This window comes from Pararge aegeria, chromosome 19 (assembly GCF_905163445.1).
Source record: "Pararge aegeria chromosome 19, ilParAegt1.1, whole genome shotgun sequence".
Classification (NCBI taxonomy): Eukaryota; Metazoa; Arthropoda; class Insecta; order Lepidoptera; family Nymphalidae; genus Pararge; species Pararge aegeria.
Window position 1 is genome coordinate 7,312,520 of NC_053198.1, and position 22,855 is coordinate 7,335,374.

A 22,855-nucleotide genomic window follows, 5' to 3' on the forward strand; every position below is an offset into this window, starting at 1 on the left:
TGGACGACGGCCTTAACCCCTTCTCATTTTCGGTCTGATACTGAGACTTCTTGGCACTCTCCAATATAAAAGTATTCTTTGCCTTATACAAGATCGATCCCAGGGTCTCGATATTCATAGTAGCAGGTTGCCGTGTTGATGGAAATAAAACTAATTTCAAACGAGAAAATAACAAACATTTATTAAAAAAAGTTTGATTTGGCACATAAAAGTGTAAAGAACAATAAAATATACAAACGTGAATATATAATAATAATATACAATTGAAAACAACAATTAACTTAAAAAAATGAGATCAAATCATATCACAGTATATCCATTTTATATGGATCCTAATTAAAGCTGAATGATTGTGTAAAATCTACACAACCATTAATTCTAGCTGGTCGACTTTACTGGAGGTGATAATAAATGAGAGAAACATCACCAACGTTTACCGGCCTGTTACCTACCGTTTCCACTAATATTATAAATCAGGAATTTAAGATGGACATAAAATTCAATGTCAGAATAAAGTGGAAGTAATAGAATCCAATGATTTTGCATGTCATAGATTTTGTATAAACATGTATACCTACAATGTTTTATGCAAATAAAATAATTGAATACGCACTGGGCCAGCGTGGTGGAATACGGCCTCAACCCCTTCTCATTGTGGGGTAGACCCGTGCCCTGTAGTGGGTCGGTAATGGGTTGATATGATGATGACGATGAATGCTGCAGAGGAATTTTGTAAGATCCTCTATGGAGTCGTATACACGGGCACCATAAAGTGTGGAAATATCTATGTAATGTTGATGATGTTAGCAAATACTCTTTAAAGCACAAGGCATGTAAGTTTTCTTGAAAAGTTAAGTACGTGTCATCTCCTCTGTAGCCCTAGTACAAGTTCACGCAAGTTAACGAACTTAAACTGTGAAAAAGGGATAATACCTATAACAGTGAGCAATAGGTTCATTATACTTTGACGTCATAATGTCGAAACAATCGGAACTGTTTCGGGAGTAATTTTACTTAAAATCTAACTTATTGTATAAAAGGTACAATTTTGGCACTACAACGAATACTACAAACTACAATACAGGTACGTGTATAATACTTATTTTTAATATTTAGCATATAACGTTTATGGAAGAATGCGTTGATTGAACGAATAAAGAATTCGACTATACGTTACAGCCTTCCAGCCAGTTAGATACTCGTATATCTGTATTTAAACTGTTTTAGGCTATTGATGATGATAATAATGGCATATGTTACTTACAAGGAAGAATATGTATTTTACTATGTTGTAAAAGTACAAGTATGAGACTCAACGTCTGAATATTTTTCATTTTTTATATAAAAAAGGACCTTTTAAATTGTATTATCTTTGGTTGGGTACTTTTTTCACTTCATTATCAGTTATTTGCTAGATCGATTTAAAAATCATTGTGTGATTTGTAGGATGTTAAAAGAGAGTTTTATAAGTGTTTTATACAGAAGCTCGCTCTACTAGCTCGGGCGCGAGCGAGGCTCGTCTCTGGAGCGTCCGCAGCGGCCTCGTGGGAGCAGTCGGCAGTAGGGCTCCGCCTTCACATTGCTTGTTGCCGAGGCAGTTGCAGGAACATACCTACGAACGATCACAACGAATCAGTATGTGAGTCTTCTATTTTGTATACTCATTGAGAGTAACGGCGCGCAAGCAAATCCGAGGGGTTATCGCAGTCGTAATAGTCAAAATGGGCAATCCACACTTCGCACTCCCTGTCGGGCGGCCTATACATATTTGCTGATGCGGTTTTAGAAGTTAGAACATTTGTTTAAGACAGGGCATTTAACTAATGTTAACGTTAGTTTACATAATAACTTACGCTAAAGCTACTGAAAGAAAAGAGATAACAACATTATACTAAAAAAATTGAGAGATCGAATTTATTGGTGTCCTTGTCTTCCGAACTTGTGTGAACTGTATATCGGAATACAGAGACTTCCCTCTTAGATAATGATAACTGATTTTCATAACGCGCAAAACGATGTGGTTATAACAATAATTTTGTATTTTAAATACCCTAAGGTATACGTTACCGATGCCTGATCTTCGTTGGAGCGCATTCTGCCCGCAATAACGTGTTCGTCGATTGGCAACATCGTTCTACAACTGTCCTTGTCTTCGTCTCGGGCATTCTCTTCCGCTTGCCTGGAAATTAGTAATATAGTTATTAGTTATGTTTCTTAGGTTAGAAAGATCTCGAAATACCTAACGCAGTAATTGTACTGATAGCCTGATATCATGGACTCAATCTTATAAAAAGAGATTAGGCTTACGGTAACAAAAATGATCGAAAAGAATAGAAGATATGAATGATAGAAGAGATAGAAGAGAATTTGTTGGCCGATTGGCGCAGATTGCAGCGACCCTGCTTTCTGAGCCCAAGGCCGTGGGTTCGATTCCCGCTACTGAAAAATGTTTGTGTGATGAGCATGAATGTTTTTTAGTGTCTGGGTGTTTATATGTATATTCTATGTATTTATGTATATAATTCATAAAAATATTCATCAGGCATCTTAGTACCCATAACACAAGCTACGCTTACTTTGGGGCAAGATGGCGATATTGTCGTATTATATTTATTTATAATAGGGATGCTTTGCGTTTGAATGGGTCAAAGGATTTGTCACATTTTTAATTTACAAAGGCCAGAATACAACGTGGTCAGCATGGGAGTTATTTTTTCTTTCATTACTATCAACGCATTAGCGATCCACGATAGGGCACGGTTTTCCTGCAAGAATGGGTTTAGACTGTAGTTTGCCATGACTAATTTCAAACGCATTTCAGAACATTACGGAAGGCTCTTAGGCACTCACTAGGTTTCTTCATGATCGATTCCTTCACCGTTAAAGCGAGTTATACCTAGTTGCTTCAAATACACATAACTTCGAAAACTTTTCGGCCCTACCACTATGCTTTGCTTTTATTTCAAGCAAACTTCAATTCATGCGTGTGGAAACAAGTTACAGATTCTATGTTTACGAGACCAACCTGGGAAATCCCGTTTAATAAACGTATTAGGAAACGGGGTACCGATCGAAATTTAGTAACGCCTGAATGTACAAGTGCTTAGAAAGGAGCCATATTAAAGTAACTTATACTCACATGGTCATAAACCTCAGTACTAGCAAGTTAATGCTGGCTGCAACCACCGCTAGTCCGAATAATATGAACACCAGACTCAGTGCCACATAGCCAGGTTTACTTGTCAAAGCTTGATCATTCTGGAAAATTATTAATTAGTAACAGAGAAGCACTAACGAGCCTTACATTCTTTAAAAAATAACATACCTGTAAAGCAACATAGTCGCCAAATCCAATGGTGGTTAGTGTTACGAAGCAATAGTAGAAACTATCAAAATAGCTCCATCCTTCATACCGAGAGAATACAGCAGCACCTGATTTTTTATTACATCATGTATTAAGTAAACATTGGTGATGATTCCAGTCCAAATTAGGGCTATACAACAGTTTTTTATATACTTATTTATATATGCAATTGAATCAAAAATCAATAAGATAAAAAATAAGACCACAGTCGTAGTTTTCTTCGTAATTGGGATATCGAATGCAAATAATATTATTTTAATCCAACAGACAGTTATATGGCTAATGCATTCAAACAAATTTATTATCAAAATTTCTGTTATTTTGACTTATTTCACAAATAGTATTCATTCATAAAAGGGCCCTACCTGTTGTAATAATGATTGAAGAAAGCATCCCAGTAGCAAACATGAGATTCATCTCTGTAGCCTCTGTTGTGTTACAGCGCAAATAGCACTTGGCCCGTCTGATGACTACTGATGCGAACTTATTAAGACGTTCACCGATACTTTGGAACATCACTAAACCTAATGGAATCCCTACCTGGACATAAAAGTATGTATAAGTATAAAATATATTCAGCACTACTAATATTTACTTTACAAGTGTTTAATGGGAGGTGAAGCAGTGTGGATAGAATTAATCTTCAAACAAGGTTAATTCTACTCTGACATTACAGTTTTTATGCTTCAAAACTACCAATCTCATACTATACATTACAACTTAAAATCATATCATGTCTTACCATAGCATAAGCCATACAGAAAGCCTTTCCACCAACTGTAACAGGTGTGGAGTGACCATAACCAATCATAGCCAGAACAACAGTAGCAAAATAGAAGGCGCCTGCAAACTTCCACTGGGGGCCAGCTTTGTGAGGCTTATTCTCTATAATTACTATTTCTATCATGTGATAGTCCTCAGGGGTTATGTTGTATTTACGGACAAGTCCATCTTTTATATCTGCGAGCAACCAAAATTTTAAAACATTTTTTTTTCTTTGTAGAATTTGAACCTTATGGGCTGAAGGATTTCGTTAACATAAATTTTTTTTAGAATTAAATGCACAATGCAACTTTGGTTGATTGTACTGTTGCTCTGCAGTAGCATAATGTGATAAGCACATAATGCATAGCAGTAGTCTATGATAATTATATATAAAATTATTCCATGTATTAAGCAGCACCAAAGTTGCTTTTAACAGTAGTAAGAACATTATTAAAAGTTTGTACCTGATAATACCTCCCATCGTTTAGTCTCAGTGCCAGACTCAAGAGAATCAAAAACAGCAGCTCCAATCAATAAATATGTGAATGTACACACCACAAGTGATAGTGTACGAACATTTTGTCTCTTCATCGTTGGCTATCTGAAAATATGTAAATTAAATTCTGGTAATTACGATTACCTTATATTACCTCTATATACTTATCATATTTTAAATTAAGCCAATGATATTGGCTTAGTAATATTACAATAGTCTTCTATCATAATATTGTAATTATCTACATTTCCTTCAACGTTTCAATGACCCAACTCCCAACACAGTGTCAGAAGCTTCACAAAAACTTTTTCGAAAGATATTAGGAGGGTGGGATTTAGAGCTTACTCCTCACACTGTCCTGAGGCACTTTATCAGGCTTAATTTCACTGCAGGGATACATTGTAGACTAAATGTACCAGCATAAAGCCAGCAATAAGTTGGATTAGCAAAACAAATTAACTTGTTCTGATACTGAAGGTAACACAGTTAAAAACTTTTTGTACAGTAAGATAAATACTAAATTTAAAAAAGAGAGGTTTCGAACTACTTTCAGATAATAATAGTATTTCTTCCACACTAAGCTTCATTGCTAGTTGATCAAGCTCATTAGTCTAGCGGGAAAAGCATATATTCAATGTACTATGTGGGAAAGAGAGAAAACTGAAGAGGTTTTTGTAGAACTCGTAGTCTAAACCTCAACTAAACCTGAACTTTGAAGATGTTAAGACTCATACCTAGAACTGTGCGTTTCCTAGTCTCAGTCTCTCAATCTTTATAACATAATCAGGAACCTAATTCATATTCATAAACAGTCTACCACTTCATGTTAGAAATACTTTACTCATTTATTAGCGCAATAAATAAACAGCCAAACTATTCAATTCAATTCAATTCTTGTTTATGGCTTTTGTCTGTGCCAACTGGGCACAAGGTACTTCGCCAGTGTCTTGTAGATGAAGAAGGCACGAAGGAGATTGATCGGTGAAACTAATGAATTCAATTCAATTCTTGTTTATGGCTTTTGTCTGTGCCAACTGGGCACAAGGTACTTCGCCAATGTCTTGTAGGTGAAGAAGGCACGAAGGAGATTGATCGGTGAAACTAATGAAAAGTTAATTTTGAATTTGTACCAAGAAATAGTTGTTATTAGCTAGTTAGCTCTTTAACCTAAGGCAGCACAGACAACACATGCATATATATCTAACACGGATATTTTTTGTACATTATACTTTAATTTTATTACTTACTATATATTTACATAAAAATCTACAATAAGGACTGAAAACAAACATTAAAAAACATTTAACACTCAAAGGACGGGGGACTTTGGGAGGAAGAACGTCATAGAGGGGATAGGTAAGTTTGGGACAGTTAAAAATAATATGAGTTATAGTGCCCTCATCCAAGCCACACTCACAGATGGAGTTGTCCCTTATCCGGAGTTTGGCCAGATGTACAGGTGTGCTAGCATGACCAAGACGCAATCGGGAAATTGTGGATGAAGTCCAGCGATTTGTACTTCGAGAGTGACAAAACCAGGGTTGTCTTGGTATGTTTTGTTGGATGGTAGCGTAAAACTTACCCTTAACCAATTTGGAATCATTCCAAAAAATTTTCCAGGCTGTTTCCATATATGTTTTGGCAAGAGTACATAGGTCCTGCGATGAATTTTTAAAATGATCTAGAGAACCTGACTCAACAGCTGTTTTGGCACATGAGTCAGCAGTCTCGTTTCCTGGAATACCTGAGTGGCTTGGAATCCAAACCAGTAAGATGAATAGTCCTTTTTGATTGCAAGAGAGCAGAGCCTTCCGGATTTTTAAGATAATGGGAAATCGTGATTTGCTGCGAAAGGGGTTTTCTTTAATAGACATTAAACAGCTTAAAGAGTCAGTCAGAATAACCGTCTGTTGTACGTTATGGGACAGTGCAAACAGGATTGCTTCCAAAAGAGCAATGGCCTCTCCGGTAAACACAGAAGACTCGGGAGGGCATTTAAATTTTAAAACAATTCTGTAAACAGGAACCCAACATGCAGCACCAACACAACCTTCTGGAGACAGCTTTGAAGCATCAGTATATATAATAAGATGATTTGACCAATTTTGACTAATATGCTTTTCTAGTTTGATATTGGTATCTGGGGATCCTTTACTCAGACCTAGATCTGTGATGATGGAAGGGTTGTATATTAATGCTTTAAATGGGGTTGAATATAGTGGGTTGATTGTGAAAGATGTCAGGGGATTAGGAAGGCTGGTATACTTTAGGAAACTATCTAGCAAGTAGGAAGACGAGTTACGGGAGCAAGGTGCGTGTGATAGTTGACTTAGTCGGTGCCAAAGAGGATGGGATGACAGCTGTAACATCTTGCTGATAAAGCGGTCACATAGATATTGTCGACGGATGGATAGAGGAGGGTCAACGCATTCTACCTGCAAAGCATTAGTGGGGGAGGATTTCATTGCACCTAGAATAATTCTAAGGCATCTATACTGAATTTTATTAAACTTTTCAGCAGCTGATTTATTAAAAGGCTCTAAAACAAACATACAGTAATCCATGTGGCTACGTACTAAGGCATTATATAATAATTTTAAAGTATAGGGGTGAGCACCCCACCAAACTCCCGCTATTGCTCGTAGTACATTGATGCCTTTTTCACATTTTTTGATAATGTATTCAGAATGAGCAATTCCATTCAGTCGTGTGTCTAAATAAACACCTAAAAATTTAGCTTTAACTGCAAGATTGATTGCTTGACCTTCAAATGAGATGTTGAGGTTCGGGAGGTATCTCTTCCTTGTATATACCACTGCCTGACATTTGCCCACTGATAGGGACAAGCCATGGTCAGACAGCCACTGGCCTAGATAATACAAAGCAGAATTGATACGACAGGATACTTCCTCTATACTGCCTGAGCTGTGATAGAGGACAATATCATCAGCATATTGTAAAATGGTACAAAAACTAGAAACAGACAATTCGAGGTCGTGGGTATATATGCTATAGAGAAGAGGACTGAGAACAGAGCCTTGAGGGAGGCCTTTCCAGATTAATCTGGGGGGAAGAGAATTATTCTGATGCTTTACCAGAACATATCTGCAAAACAGCAGATTACATATGAAATGAACCATCCTCGAGGGAACACTCAGCTTAAGTAGTTTCTGCCTGAGCACCGGAAGTAGGACATTATCATATGCAGAAGCAATATCAAGAAAAGCACCCACAAGGTACTCTCCTTTTGTAAAGGCTAATCTTATATCTGTTGTTAATACACTGAGACTGTCTGTTGTACTCATACCCTTCCGAAACCCAAATTGGGAGGAGGGGAGAATATTTCTACTTTCCATTAACCATTCCAGTCGGTTTTTAAGGAGATGTTCTGTAACTTTAGCTAAAGTAGATGACAAAGCTATGGGTCTATATGAATTTGAATTAAGGGGATTTTTATAAGGTTTAAGGATAGGAATAACAATTTGAGATTTCCAGGAGTTTGGGATAGAACCAGTTTCCAAACATTTATTGATTATTTTAAGGTAATAAATTTTAGCTTTGTCATTTAAGTTAACCAGGAATGAATATGGAACGCCATCTTCCCCTGGAGCTGTATCTTTTAGACCATTGAGAGCAATTTGAAGCTCAGAAAAGGAAAAGGGGGCATCCATTTCATCCGTAGCTGGAGCTGGCGTAGTAGTTAGAAATGAGTCCACATAGGGAACATAAGGTGGAGCTAATTTGTCTGCAAAGTTGTTAAGCCAGTCAGAAGGATTATTTGAGGAAGGATCAACGTGGCTCAGGGAGCGACGGAATCTCCTCATATTTTCCCACACAATGGTGGAGGGTGAACGAGGGCTAAGCGATTCACAGAACTGCGTCCAACTTGCTCTTTTCTTTTTGACGACTAATCTTTTAATTTTAGCATCTAGTTTTTGGTAACTATTAAAGTTATCCTGAGTCATGCAGGCTGAGTATAATTCTTCTGCAGCAGATCTTTTACCAAATAAATCGCTGCATTCATCATCCCACCAAGGAGAGGAAAGCAGCGGATTTTTCACAGGGTGTTTTTTTGGAATATGGGAATCGGCCGAAGATATAAGAGATTTTAAAAAGAGATCATAGCATACCAGAATGTTTCCATCACTTTCCAAATCGGGCAGAGTGTCTACAATGCAATCAACTGATAGGGCATAATCTTCCCAATTTGCTTTTTTAAGTTTATACTTTAAAAGGGGATCATAGTTAGGGGTAGGTAAGGATTTATTATTTAATGTAACAATTATAGGAAAATGATCACTGCCACAGGTTGACTGTAGCACGTTCCAAGTCAGGCGCGATGCTAGGTTAGCCGAACATAGGGTGAGATCAACCGCTGATTTAGGGTTCTGATTGGGGTATACCCTTCGAGTAGGAGAACCGTCATTGAGGATGCAAAGACTGACATCATCAAGTAAATCAATCAGCAATGGAGAAAACCCGTCACTAGCATGGCACCCCCACATCGTGTGGTGGGTGTTAAAATCACCCATGGCTATGATAGGGCTGGGAAGGGACGACAAGATTGCTTGTAATTCGGGAATAATAGAAGATGAGGGATGAGGAATATACAGAGATACAAAAGATATGTCTAGGGTACGGACAGCAACAGCATTGATCTGTTGACTGTGGGAAGGAAGAGCGATTTGGGTGTAGGGGAGGGAGTGCCGTAGAAATACAGCACTGCCTGCATACCCATCACTCCTGTCATCCCTCAAACAGGAGAAGCCCGGCACCCGTAATCGTGAACCAGGCCTCAACCATGTCTCCGAGATGGCAAGAATGGTGGGATTATGAAGGTTAATCAGAGAGATTAACTCATGTTTCTTGGGACGTAAACTTTTACAGTTCCACTGTAGCAGGGTTATTGGGCCCATTTTGGAGTAGTTTAAAAAGTTGGCTTAAGTTTTTGGCAACGTTGGGCGGTAAGGGGATTTCACTACATGGAGCGACAATACTAAGTAGAAATTCGGAGATAAACTCAAGCATTTTACCTTGGGAGGGAGGGTTCTCAACATTGTTGTTGAGAGCGCATCCATTAGGAAGGGATGAGCAGTAATCACCGACAATAGTCTGAACAGCTTTTTTATCGTAGCCCTTTGCTAGAGGAGCTCGGGGACGAGGAGAGCGGAAAACTGTTTGCCGGTAGGAGGTTTTGGTGGAAGTTACATTAGTAGGAGTAAACATTTCTTTTGTTATCTCAGCATAGGACCTGCGGACAGGAGGAAACTGAGATGATGCTTCAATGTAAGATTTATTATTCTGAGACATGACCATTTTAATAGATTGCTGCCTGGAGAATTCTGGGCAGTCTTTATCAGTAGCAAAATGACTACCAGAGCAGTGTAAACATGTAGATAATTCCTTGATGACCAAACATGAGTCACCTGTATGGGGCTGAGCACATCTGTAGCATCTGGGCTTAGATCTGCAGATTGTTTTAATGTGGCCAAAACGGCAGCAGTTCTGGCACTGTATTGTTGGAAGTTTATATGTTTCAACTGGCAGTGAGGTGTGGTATGAATATACCTTAGCAGGAAGCATTTGCCCCCTGAAGGTTAGGACAACAGATTGGGTAGGCACCCAAGTGATGACACCCTCTGTGACAGATTTTCTGTTCAGTCGCCTTGATTTCAGAACCTCACCACAGCCAGGCGGGAGCTCTAGCGAATCAACAAGCTCGTCCATCGACCAGTCCACGGGGACTCCTTTCACCAGCCCCATTCTGGTTATGTTGTATGTGGGAATTATAGCTCTATATTTGCATAACTTCAAAACTGGACTAACAAGAAAGTTGTTGGCAGCTTGGGCAGAAGTAAACTCTACAGTAATTTTGTTGCGGCCTATATTTTTGACGCCGTCGTGGATAATTGAACCAATTTTGTGTTTGTGCAAGAATTGACCGAAATTTATAGCCCGTAATGACGCTCCAGAGGATGGGTCCTCCACTTCCCGTGAGACTTGGACGATAAAAGGCCCATTATCATCGTCAGAGTATGACTTGGCGCCTTCGGTGAAGGAAGGATGTATGTAAAGGCTTTGAACGGATGGGTTTACCTGAGTAGGATCAGTTATAGTTTTTTTGGCCGTATATACGTTGGTATCCTCTCCTTGTCGTTTGCGAGACGAGGCTGATGCCCCCGGGTCGGGCGGCTCAGGAGGTGTATCTAGATCCATTTTACTGGAAACACTATAACTACAGACACATAATAAATATTTAACCAACACTAAATACGGTTAGATTTATACGAATATCACCAATGACAACTATTTCTGCTGCTGTGTAAATTCACATAAAACACCGAAATTACACCGGAATCTCACTAACACGTGTGCACAAATTGACAGGCCAAGTTACAGTTCAATATAAACAACACCAAATCCTTTTCAAGACGAGTTTACAATAAAATCAAAGAAAAATTTGAAAAAACCGCGTCCGCCATGTACGAAGTTTCCCGCCGAACCCGAAACTAGCCAAACTATGAAATCTCGAAATCGATATAAAAAATGTAAACACTGGCACAGAGGAAAAATCTTATCACAGAGATAAAACCACACTCCAGTAAATAAATACACAAAGCACAGATTAAATACTTGACTTCACTTGTCAGTGGTTAATTTCCCAGTATGCTGAATTTAATTATTGTGTTGTTAATTAAAAATACTCTGTCTCGGTGTGTCAATGTCCCCGGAATTTGCATGTACTTTCGCTTCTGTACTGTGTATTATTTAATTTAAAAACTCCTTCTTACCTTAAGGAGAAGTTCAATTTTGATTGATTGATTGTGATTATAAGATTTATTTTAAAAAGCTATCAAAAATTACTATACTTTACATTAAAGACGACTTGTAATAGTATTAACTGTTATTTAATTATTTATGATACGTTTAATTAGTTTATATTGATTATCTATGTATTGTTTTATTTGTGTAATCAAGTACAAGTACTGGTATGTAGTTATTAGTATGTATTTTTTTTTATTATTATGCACAACCTGCAGTCTTTTATTCTTTTGTTTTCCTTATCCTAAGGTTGTCTGGCAGAGATCGCTACTCAGCGATAAGGCCGCCTTTCTGTATTTTTTTTTTTTATTCTTCTTCTGTGTTTTTTTGTGTGCCAATAAATAGTATAATTAAAAAAATAAAATCATCGAATAATCCATAATTTCATTTTTCGTCGAATTTTGGGTTCAATGAGTCTTATTCTTCCGCTCTCTTTGTTTAGTGCCCTTGTTTCTGAACGCAATTTAAGTTGTCATCCTGCATTCAGATCGTCATTTGTCAATCTGTCAATCTGACAGTTTTGTACATCGTGTGCGATTTTGATTTTCGGCGATTCTTTATAGGCAAATTGTTCAAATAAACACGAAATTACAACTTAAAATCAAATACTGTCATAAATTATAGCGACATGAAAATCCTTTGTAACAAGTTAAACCCGCCGCTTGGTATGAAATTTTTAATTTGACTAAGTTTTAAAACATTAATGGAAAAAGCAGTTCCTAAAATAACATTTTCGATCTAATTTTAGGTGGTCTACTTGCTGCAGAACTTTATAAAACATTAGTAAAGGATGTAGAGCTTGTATGGAGTGGAGAATCTTCAATAACACTTCCTAATTCAGCTAAACCGGTGCCATATGGAACTAGCAATGATTTAATAAGAATTATTGAAAATGCCTTCAATAAGTCGGCTGGGCCGCTCCAGAGGCTCACCATGAATCATTGGCTGTCTTTCAGCCTCATTCTGGAAGAGGATCTTACAAAATCTTTAGAATATTTGGACAAAATTCTTGGTCCATTGACTTACTTAGTGGGAGAAACTTTGTCAGTATCTGATTTAGCTGTGTTTAGTATTCTATATGGTAAGTAACTGTGTAGATGTCTAAAGAGTGTTCTTATTTTTAAATCATTGTTCTATAAATAGCATAGACACATAATAATGAACAGAATTAAAATATTAATGATTGTTATTATAATTAAGATTTCTCTTAAAGTCTGAGGCTATATGTTTTTCAATGTTGTGCTAATATGACATAAAATCATATATTTTAAGTCATATTAGCACAACATTGCCTGCACTCTGCGGCTTCACCCATTTGGTAACATTATAAATTTGAAAGTTGTTGAGTGAAAGTAGTAAACAGCAAATTCACTTTCACCTTTTAATATCAGTCTAGTATTCTTAAAATAAATAGAATCCAGTGGATTATTACAAGCCAAATTACATAAAAATCTGTTTAACCAGTCTGATGATAACAGAATTAACTTTAAGGTATTTTTTTAAGAAGCAATCAAAATATCACTTGGTGAAGGAAAACATTGTAATGAAACCCGTATACCTGAGAGCTCTCCATAATGTTCTCAAAAGTGTGTGAAGTTCACCAATCTGGATTGCCCAATCCAGATTGGTGAACTAGTAGTGGAATACAGCTACTACCCTTTCTCATTGAGGGAGGAGACCCATGCCCGGTAGTGGGCAGTTAATGGGTGTATATATGTTGATGATGATGAACTATATACATTTTCTGGCATAAAAAGTATCCTTTGAGCACAGGTCCAGAAACTTCCAATGTTCTGTGATTTAAGCTGTGAGAGTATTGAGAAAGTAATCTTCTGGTTGCTGAATATTCATAAGTTTTTCTATATAGCATTAGAAATTTGTACTATTCCGATTATTAGCACAGTACACTATCACTGAAACACAACACAACAGCCAGAACAAGGACTCTATATGCATTGTTGATAAAAAAAAAAAAAAAACAAATTTAAAACCAGATTTCTAAAAAAAAAATATAGTAAACGATGAAATTAAATAAAATATTTAAAAAATAACCTGTTTCATATTTTACACAGTTATTGGTTTTGGATAAAACTGAATATCTCAAATAAATTGTTTTTCCTACTACATCTGGATAATTAATTTACATTGTGTTTAAGCATCCACACAGTTCAAGAAAGTACTAAAGACAATATCACTTAATAATGTTCAACGATGGATGAAACTTGTGGAAGCTCAGGAACCAGTATCTAAAGCTTTATTGAGCCTGCCTAATGATGTTGTGGACAATCTCTCTAAGTCTTCACCAAGGTACCAAATCTATTTTATATTGTTTTGTTAGAATTGCCTAAGTCATCATAATTTTTAACATAATTGTAACTTACACAATAACAAAAATCGGATAAACCAGCCATTATGTTATAGGGATCTTGCCCAATTGTAAAAATGAATTGACAATCTAGCATAAAAAGACCATAGCGTTACTGTTCTAGAAATATCTTAAAAAAATAAACAGATCTATCAATCATTTAGAAATACTAAGCAGCCTCTCTTCTCTATAATACGATCAAAGTAAGTGCACACAGGGTCTTATTTTCTAGCGCTTGATTACAATTTCACTTGGTGGAAAATAATGTTAGCTGAATTTTTGTCTGCTGGGAGACTTCGGCTGTGGCTAGTTACCAGCCTTCGAAGAAGTGTTGTTACGCGTTTGAGCGATCCGATACGATGTCGCGTAGAAAACGATTTTGTTTGGTTTGATTTTATAAATGCCATACCTCCCTAACAGTTTAGCCCAGTTTAGACCATTACTTCAACAGGGAAGGAAAACCTGTATGCCTGGGAGTTCTCCCTTATGTTCTTAAAGATGTACGAAGTCCAACAATCATATTTATTTATTTATTTTATTTATACACTTTATATGTACATCAAAAAACAAAAAAAAAAAGAGAAGTTAAAAAGTAGGATACAAAAGGCGGCCTTATCGTTTAGTAGCGATCTCTTCTTGGCAACCTTAGGATTAAGGAAACCAAGAGAATAGAGAATTCATACCTATCTGTCTAAGCCCTGGTCATTCTGATAGTATACCTGCGCAGTTGCGGTTCGATAATGATGCTGACGATTATGATATTCATTACGATATCATCATTACGATATATAGTAATGTACTGTACTGTACTGTATAGTTTTCATTAATTTACAGGAGGTCTCCTCCAGTCGCCAAAGATGTTGTATCTGGTAGACTGCAGGAAGGCAAGTTCATTGACCTGCCCCATGCTGAAATGGGTAAAGTTGTTGTGCGTTTTCCACCGGAAGCATCAGGGTAAGTTCTTGTGCGTGATTTGTAAAAGAAGCTGTAGGCAATTAAGTAATAGTAAAAGTGTGAATTGAAGTCTTTTTAGTATAATAAATATAAGTAATTAAAGCCAAGGTGCTTAAAATTTCCTGTGTAGTAGGTACTGTTATATTCAATGCCAATTTCCAAATGCAGGGCTGGTACTGAGAATTTCTTCAAAACCTAATATATTTCTTTCCAAATCCTTGGAATTGAACCTGACACTTTTTGGTGTCTAGTCGATAATCTAAATTCTAGACCACAAGGCAGTTTAAAAATTATAGTATAATGATGAATAAATAACCCTCACATTATACAACATGTAAATAAAAACTTAAATAATACCTTACGGGCTTTTGATGTACTTTATGTACTGTCTCTGAGACTTATCTGTTAATCTGAAAACCTAATAGTTTTTCAGTAAGCCACTGCAATAGTTTTTACTGAAAGAATGAGATACACTTTATTAGTTACGCGTCACGTAGCGTAGGTACTATGCACGTGTCGGTCTTTAATCTTTAATAGAGTAGAGGTTTTGTGTAAACAGTTAGAATGTCTTGAACTAGTTTATATGGAAAAATAAATATCCTTCTTTGATTTAATATTTTTCCTTATGAAACATATGTATACACCCTTCATTTCGAATTTGGTTACATGTTGTATAGATAAAACACTTTATTGCACAAAAAAAAAAGAAACAACTCTAGTAACAACTTCATGAATTTAAACAAATATTGGTATCCAATGGCAGTCTTATTGCTGAAGCCAACCCCTGCAGAAAGTAATTAAAGATAGCAATCGGTATACTTACAGCCTAAAGTTTATAATATGATAATTTTCAGATTCCTTCACATTGGACATGCTAAAGCAGCATTGCTCAATCAGTATTACCAACAAGCTTTTGAAGGAAAGCTAATTATGAGATTTGATGATACCAACCCAGCGAAGGAGAATGCTGATTTCGAAAAAGTGAGATTTCAATATTTTTTTAATAATAAATTTACTACGACAATACACACATCGCCATCTAGCTCCAAAGTAAGCGTAGCTTGTGTTATGGGTACTAAGATGACTAATGAATATTTTTTGAATAATATACATACAGATACCTATAATATACAGATAAACACACAGACACTGACAAACATAAATGTTCATCACACGAAACTTTTTTCAGCAGTGGGAATCGAACCCATAGCCTTGGACTCAGAAAGCAGGGTCGCTGCCCACTGCGCTAATCGGTCGTCAAATCTGCAGTTTGCTTGTAGATTAAGGCAAAGTGTGTTTGTTTGTGTTTTATTAAATTGGGTTCAGATATAGAATAGAATAGAATAGAAAAACTTTATTGCAACACAACAAAAAAAAGGAAAATACAAGGAAAACAGTAATAATACTTAGTGCTAGGGTGCAAAGGCGGCCTTATCACTAAAAGTGATATGTATCAAGATAATTGTATACTTCGTGTAAACTAGTTTTTTTTATAATTTTGCCTGTATTTTTATGTGATGTACAATATAATATGCCAGTCTCTGCTCCAAAAACCTTACTCATCATAAGTTTGTATTAATCGCAGATTTTATTTATGTGTTATATCTGTTTTGTTGAATTAATGTCTATTCTCGGCTAGCCTTCTGTTCGAAATTACTTGCCTACATAAAGCAAAGAATAAGGAAAAACCTCTAAATTGTATAATTGTCATTATACATGATAAGTAAGCGCTGATAGCTCAGTGGTTAGGACTTCGGCTTCACTCTCTGCGGTCCGAGTTCGAATCCCAGCACGCACCTAAGTTATATGCGTTATAGGCAATTAAATTATCACTTTCTGTTCAGGAAAACATCGTGAGGACACTTTCAAGCATTAGAATTCTCCATAATGTTCTCAAGGCGTGTGGAATCCACCAAACCGCACTGAGCCAGCGTTGTGGATTACGGTCTAAACGCTGTTCTCATTGTGGGAGGAAACCCTTGCTTTGTGATGATAATGATGTTAATGAGTAATGAGAGGTAATGAGTTAATTTCTAATCCAGGTAATTCTAGAAGATGTAGAGATGCTAGAGATTAAACCTGAGATATTCACGCACACATCCCAGTACTTTGACCTTATGCAAGAGTTTTGTGAGAAACTCATCAAGGAGGGAAAGGCGTTTGTCGACGACACGCCTCCTGAGCAGATGAAGAACGAACGAGAGCAAAAGATTGAAAGCAAAAATAGGAGCAACTGTAAGTCTCTTCGTTATTTTTTTTTTTTTTCTTTATTTGGTTTACCGACAGGTTTACATTTCAAAAAAACAATTTAAACTAGCTTATACAGTATGATGACAAAATGTTCAGCTACTTACAGGTAAACACTGGATGCGAAAAATAGTGTAGTGTTTACTTACAGGTAAACACTGGATGCGAAAAATAGTGTTGAACTAGCTTACAACTACACAAACAAGATAGATAGTATATGTGTAGGCAATTTCATTCAGGCAATCAAAACAATTTGAAAGATGTTGCTATTTAAACAAACCGTTTTTTAAAAATAGTGTAGCTTAATGTTAAAAATAATAGCAACTGTGAGTTACTTCGTTTGTATTGATTTGTGATACATTTCTTTTAAAATTTTGTGCATTTTATCATTTAGAAAGGAATTACTCCTTTAGCTAAAATTGAGAATAAAGATAACTATCAAAGTTTTCTATTTAATCAAACCGTTTCTTCTCCGTTTTCAAAATAGTGTAGCTTAATGTTAAAAAGAATAGGGGGCAACTGTGAGTAACTTCGTTTTATTGATTTTTGATACGTTTCTTTTAAAATATTGTGCATTTAATCATATTGAAAATAAAGAAAACCATCAAAGTTTTAAATTTGATCAAACCGTTTCTTTTTAAAATAGTGTAGCTTAATGTTAAAGCTTAGTTGTTAAATAATTAGTTAATCTTATTTATTATTTTTGTATATCAGCTGTTGAAAAGAATCTGCAGCTATGGGGAGAGATGAAGAAAGGTAGCCAAATAGGGGTGCGCAATTGTGTGCGAGCTAAAATCGACATGCAGTCCACAAACGGGTGTTTGCGAGATCCCACCATATACCGTTGCAAGCCTGAGGAACACCCACGCACTGGTACCAGCTACAAGTAAGTCCTAGGATTTCTATCCATCTCTATTTATCGAAATAAGTTTCTTACCTTACCATGATGAAGCGGTGGCCCAATGGGACTTCGACTTTCGTCTGCTGGTTTTTTCCACTTTTGCCCAGCACACACCTCTAACTTTAGTTATGTGTGTTTTGAGCCATTAAAATATCACTTGCTTTAACGGTGAAGGAAAACAGCGTGAGGAAACCTGCATGCCTGAGCGTGCGCGCGAGCAGCGAGCAGCATGCCGGTACTATGTCGCTTAGAAACCGATTAGGGGTATGGGTTTATCATAACTGCCATACTCCCTTACAGATAAGCTCGCTACCATGTTAGACTGCATCATCACTTCACAGGTGAGATTGCAGTCAAGGGCTAATCTGTAGTGGGATAAAAACAAAGTTAAAGCAAGCTAAAATGTTTTTCTTTTGCTGTTAATGCAATCCTCTATCCATGGAATTAGCTTAACGTCACGGGATTGAGTAACGCCAATATCCTCTAGGTATTACTATTGATCCATGTAGATACGAAATCCTAACTAAGTATTGTTTTTTTTTTTTAAATTAATGATATGAAATTTATTTTTACAGAGTTTACCCCACCTACGATTTCGCGTGCCCGATCGTGGATTCCATAGAGGGAGTGACGCACGTGCTGCGAACTATGGAGTATCACGACCGCGATCCGCAATTCTATTGGTTCATCGACTCGCTGGGTCTTAGGAAACCTTATATTTGGGAATATAGCAGGTATGACGAAAATGGTGAAAATTCAAAAAATCTTGTTTCAAATAGAGCTCTCTACATGGGTGATAATTCTGATGCGTATATGAATTCTATCACACCCAGACATTGAAATCATTCATGTTAATCACACGAACATTTTCCCGTTGTGGGAATTGAACCCGCAGCCTTAGACTCGGAATGCAGAGTTGCTGCCCACTGCGCCAATCTGCTATCTGATATTGATAGCATCCTTTATATCTGTATGATATAAGAATGCATGTTAGACATAATTATCTCGCTGTCCGCATATTACCCCCACTGGTCTAAAGGCGCTCACAAAAACCTAAGAAAGATATTTTTTTTAATTATCCAGCCTTAAAGCCAAGTGGATTTAACATTATCATACTGTATAATATTGATAAATCCACTATACTCACGTTTAACGAAACGGTTCAAAACTTCGTTAAAATGTTAACAATATGTTATTTTTACTTAGATTGAGCATGACGAACACTGTGTTATCGAAGAGAAAATTGACTTGGTTCGTCGAACAAGGACTTGTTGACGGATGGTAAGTGACCTTATAACGTTATTCTCCTTTCAAACTCTCGGTATAGTGACGTAAATGTGCATGTACCTACATGTTATGAGCATGTATATGCTCTCACTCCCCCCCCCCCCCCCCCCCCACAAACCAAGCTGGGTACGCTCTTGACTACAAAGTAATAAAATTGTTTATTTTAGGGATGACCCTCGAATGCCAACAGTTCGTGGAGTCCTACGTCGTGGTATGACGGTGGAAGGTCTCCGGCAGTTCATACAGGCGCAGGGCTCCAGTCGATCGGTTGTATTCATGGAGTGGGACAAAATATGGGCCATCAATAAAAAGGTTTTTATTTAATTTTTTTTTAAAGTAGGTATATTAGTTCCATTATTTTGTGTATCATGAATTATTTCGACGGCCGATTGGCGCAGTTTGCAGCGACTCTGCTTTCTGAGTCCTAGGCCGTGGGTTCGATTCCCACTACTTGAAAATGTTTGTGTGATGAGCATGATTGTTTTTCAGTGTCAGCATATAAATGGAAGGAGTTGGTGTAGCTTTTAACTTTTTAAATTAATTTTTGTTTAGGTGCAATCCTTAATTATTTAACCAAACGATAACTTCTACATTAAATGGCCCATTGGAATAAATTAAAAAGTATTTAACTGCTATATAAATACGCTTGAATATAAAACCATTTATTTAAATAAGAATTAATACTGTGATACAAATGTAACCCACTTTTGTTTCTACCGGCGATTTTAGAACACAAGCGCTGGTAAAACAAAATATATTAAGGATGATGTGTATTGTTCTAGGTAATAGATCCAATAGCACCTCGCTTCACAGCTCTAGAAACAAGTCCAGTGCCAGTAAATCTCAAGGGGGTGCAATCGGAGACCAGTCTCAATGTGCAATTGCATCCCAAAAACCCGGACGTTGGCACAAAAGCGATATGGATATCAAAAAGACTACTCATAGACCAATTGGATGCGAAAGCTCTTAAAGTAGGCGAGAATGCAACGTTTATTAACTATGGGAATGTTATGATAGATAATATTAATAGGTAAGTTATCTGGTGTATAATATTTTACGGTTTAAGCCAAGGGTTCCCAACCTTATTAAGCCAGCGGCGTACTAATTGCACATAAGTTAAGCAATTAGTCAAAGGCCCTTACCTAGCTTGTTAAAATAACCGCATAGGCGCGAAAAATAAAACATCCATATTATGAAACTAATAAAACCATAATAAATAATGAATTTTAAGTAAGGTTCAAAGCACTACTGTTTGCCTCTTGGATTAAGTTTATCACTTTTGCCCACCAGAACCCCGGATGGAACGGTCACAAGTATAGACGCGACGCCAAATCTCGAAAACAAGGACTTTAAGAAAACAATCAAACTGACATGGCTAGCTGAAACACCACAATCACCCACAGTGGAAACCTACTGTGTGTACTTTGATCATATCATATCTAAACCACTGTTGGGCAAAGACGAAGATTTCAAACAGTATATTGGACATCAGACCAGAGTAAGTGGAGGAAATGCCTTAAACAAAAAAAAAAAACTTAAAATTCGAAGCCATTCTGGAGTTTTAGACATTCATAAGCTGAGTACTAAATTAAAATACCTACTTATTTTCATTGGGCATCAACTTTATTTATTTTCATTGAGCACCAAATAAAAAAAAAATTTAAAACACCTGCGCACTTCCATAACGTCGCTTAGCTAACAACACGTTTAACGTTAATATTGACAGTAAGTACTTTTTTATGCACAAAATTATGTTAGGATTTATGCATCGATTTTGGGAATCTTGCCAACGTTTTGTCATTTGATTAGTGGAAAGTCCCGGGTTTGATCCTCGGCCGTGGCTAGTTACCACCCTACCGACAAAGACGTGACGCTCTCAACGCACGCAACCCTCTCAACGCACGCAACGCTCTCAACGCTCTCAACGCACTCACGCTCTCAACGCTCTCAACGCACGCACGCTCTCAACGCACGCAACGCACGCAGCGTCTCGGAGGGGAATACTGTAGCGGTCTCCACATTACAGAACTAGATGGCGCCAAAAATGTTCGGACCTCGGTCCCCGAGCACGATCACCCGCTCGGAGGAACACCTTCTTATTGTTACGGTCGAGCATATCACCATAGCTCCCGTACACGCCAAACGATTTAGACATATCGAAACTATACATCAATAAATCGGTGCATTGTCAGCATCATGAACCTCAGTTAGCTTCTATTAAAGGCCTCTCCGAACGGGCTCATAATCACCACGCTGGGCAGACTGGTTGGTAAACGCAGGCGCTAGGCATTCACCGTAATGTTCCCCATAGTCAGAAACTTTCAGCCAGTCAGTAGTGGCAATACTAAAAACCCTGTTTTTTTACAATAGTGGGAGGTCCCCATGCTGGGAGAGTCAGCGCTGAGCAAAGTAAAGGTGGGCGATATAATCGAGCTCCAGCGGAGGGGGTTCTTCAGAGTGGACGTGGCCGCCGGTCCTCCCTCACCGCACACCTCCCGCGCCACCCCTCTGATTCTGTTCCACGTGCCAGATGGGCGTACTAAGGAGAAGGTAAGCCAATGTTTGGAATTTACAATACTTGTTTGAAACCTAATGTGTACATTTCGTTTATAAACCCGGATATACATGTTTCCGAGTATACACTCTTAAGGGGCTTTTTAGGCCGGATAAACGGTATAAGCAAAATGTTTTATCCGAATTATGAAGTGATTACGATTCCGAACCGGTGGTAGAGTCACTACAAACAGACTGACTTGACGTTTCAAAAGTGCTTATAAACTGGGCCTACTTGAAATAAATGAATTTTGAATTTTTTGAAATTTTGAGCGGTTTATATTTTTTCAACATAACCATAGGATGTATAAACAATAATGTAATTACGAATTTAGATTTTTCTACTAAATGAATACGTTATATTTAAAAAAAACATATGTTTAGGAAATAAAAAATAAAAACAAGAAAACTGAAAAATAATTGCACTTTTCGATCGACTTAAATAAAAGTACAATGTAACGCGATTATTCCGCCAATTATAAGCCGCCTTTGCTGATTCTTTTTTTGTTTGGTATGTCATACCTCAGAGGTGGTCCGGTTTCAATTCGGATTAGATCTGTTGAAGGGATCTTGGAAACTCTTTAAATATATATACATTTGGTCAAGCGAAACTGATGTTGAAGAACACGTATTGCCACCGGAACTATACAATAAAAAGTATTACAGGGGTTGCGCTTCGATTATGGTATATGGTTGATAAGCAATTTATGGTTGCCACAATAAAGGAGCTGATGATGAAGTGCCGGGAGAACTCTTCAACCACTAAAGCCAAAAAGCAATATTTTGTAAAAGGTTATGAGCAGTTTATTTTGGCTATTACAATTTGGATATTTGCAAACCTACACATTTAGAATTCAGAAAATTACTAGGTACTTTCCTTGCTGCTCTTTATAAGGGAATGGTATGTAAAGTACACGTATAGCTACTTGGTAATTTTTAAATTTTATTTGACATAGAATATATACAACGTGTAAATGAAACCGAAATATTACTTCAATTGCTTTAGAGGTACATCACTTACTGTCTCTCATTCTTGTCGGTGGAACCAAAACGCTCATAGTTCTTACTAAAATAAATCAGATACAGCCCTAACATCACATG

The 22,855-nt window shown here is 37.1% G+C and overlaps 2 protein-coding genes across 6 annotated transcripts in view; one reads left to right on the top strand and one right to left on the bottom strand.

Annotated features, from left to right (window-relative positions):
• Positions 1 to 245: 245 nt before the first annotated feature.
• LOC120632353 (potassium channel subfamily K member 9) lies at positions 246 to 5,496 on the bottom strand. 2 transcript variants are annotated; one of them, XM_039902206.1, is made up of 8 exons: positions 5,360 to 5,496; positions 4,594 to 4,730; positions 4,107 to 4,324; positions 3,730 to 3,904; positions 3,326 to 3,432; positions 3,140 to 3,258; positions 2,068 to 2,179; positions 246 to 1,612 (listed from the first exon to the last, which is right to left on the bottom strand). In XM_039902206.1, the coding sequence occupies exons 2-8, from the start codon at positions 4,718 to 4,720 to the stop codon at positions 1,475 to 1,477; spliced, it is 996 nt and encodes a 331-aa protein (XP_039758140.1). In that variant the 5' UTR covers positions 4,721 to 4,730; positions 5,360 to 5,496; the 3' UTR covers positions 246 to 1,474. The 2 variants fall into 2 exon arrangements, with proteins under 2 accessions (XP_039758140.1, XP_039758141.1); XM_039902207.1 differs by having other exon boundaries at positions 4,594 to 4,752.
• Positions 5,497 to 11,970: 6,474 nt separating this feature from the next.
• The window catches only part of LOC120632028 (bifunctional glutamate/proline--tRNA ligase), a 35,451-nt gene continuing 24,566 nt past the window's right edge, over positions 11,971 to 22,855 (top strand). For all 4 annotated transcript variants that reach the window (XM_039901781.1, XM_039901782.1, XM_039901783.1 and 1 more), the window contains exons 1-13: positions 11,971 to 12,112; positions 12,196 to 12,528; positions 13,604 to 13,754; positions 14,647 to 14,766; positions 15,621 to 15,747; positions 16,809 to 17,001; positions 17,728 to 17,899; positions 18,490 to 18,648; positions 19,121 to 19,195; positions 19,369 to 19,513; positions 19,984 to 20,231; positions 20,492 to 20,699; positions 21,572 to 21,751. In XM_039901781.1, coding sequence (XP_039757715.1) covers positions 12,076 to 12,112; positions 12,196 to 12,528; positions 13,604 to 13,754; positions 14,647 to 14,766; positions 15,621 to 15,747; positions 16,809 to 17,001; positions 17,728 to 17,899; positions 18,490 to 18,648; positions 19,121 to 19,195; positions 19,369 to 19,513; positions 19,984 to 20,231; positions 20,492 to 20,699; positions 21,572 to 21,751 — 2,148 coding nt within the window. In that variant the 5' untranslated portion in view covers positions 11,971 to 12,075. The remainder of the gene's footprint in view (positions 12,113 to 12,195; positions 12,529 to 13,603; positions 13,755 to 14,646; positions 14,767 to 15,620; positions 15,748 to 16,808; positions 17,002 to 17,727; positions 17,900 to 18,489; positions 18,649 to 19,120; positions 19,196 to 19,368; positions 19,514 to 19,983; positions 20,232 to 20,491; positions 20,700 to 21,571; positions 21,752 to 22,855) is intronic.

Coding starts and splice junctions, on each gene's coding strand:
- LOC120632353 (XM_039902206.1), bottom strand. CDS start 4,720: ATGAAGAGACAAAATGTTCGTACACTATCACTTGTGGTGTGTACATTC. Junction 4,325..4,593: donor ACGATGGGAGGTATTATCAG/GTACAAACTTTT, acceptor GGTTGCTCGCAG/ATATAAAAGATGGACTTGTC. Junction 2,180..3,139: donor GTACTGAGGTTTATGACCAT/GTGAGTATAAGT, acceptor ACTAATTTCCAG/GCAAGCGGAAGAGAATGCCC.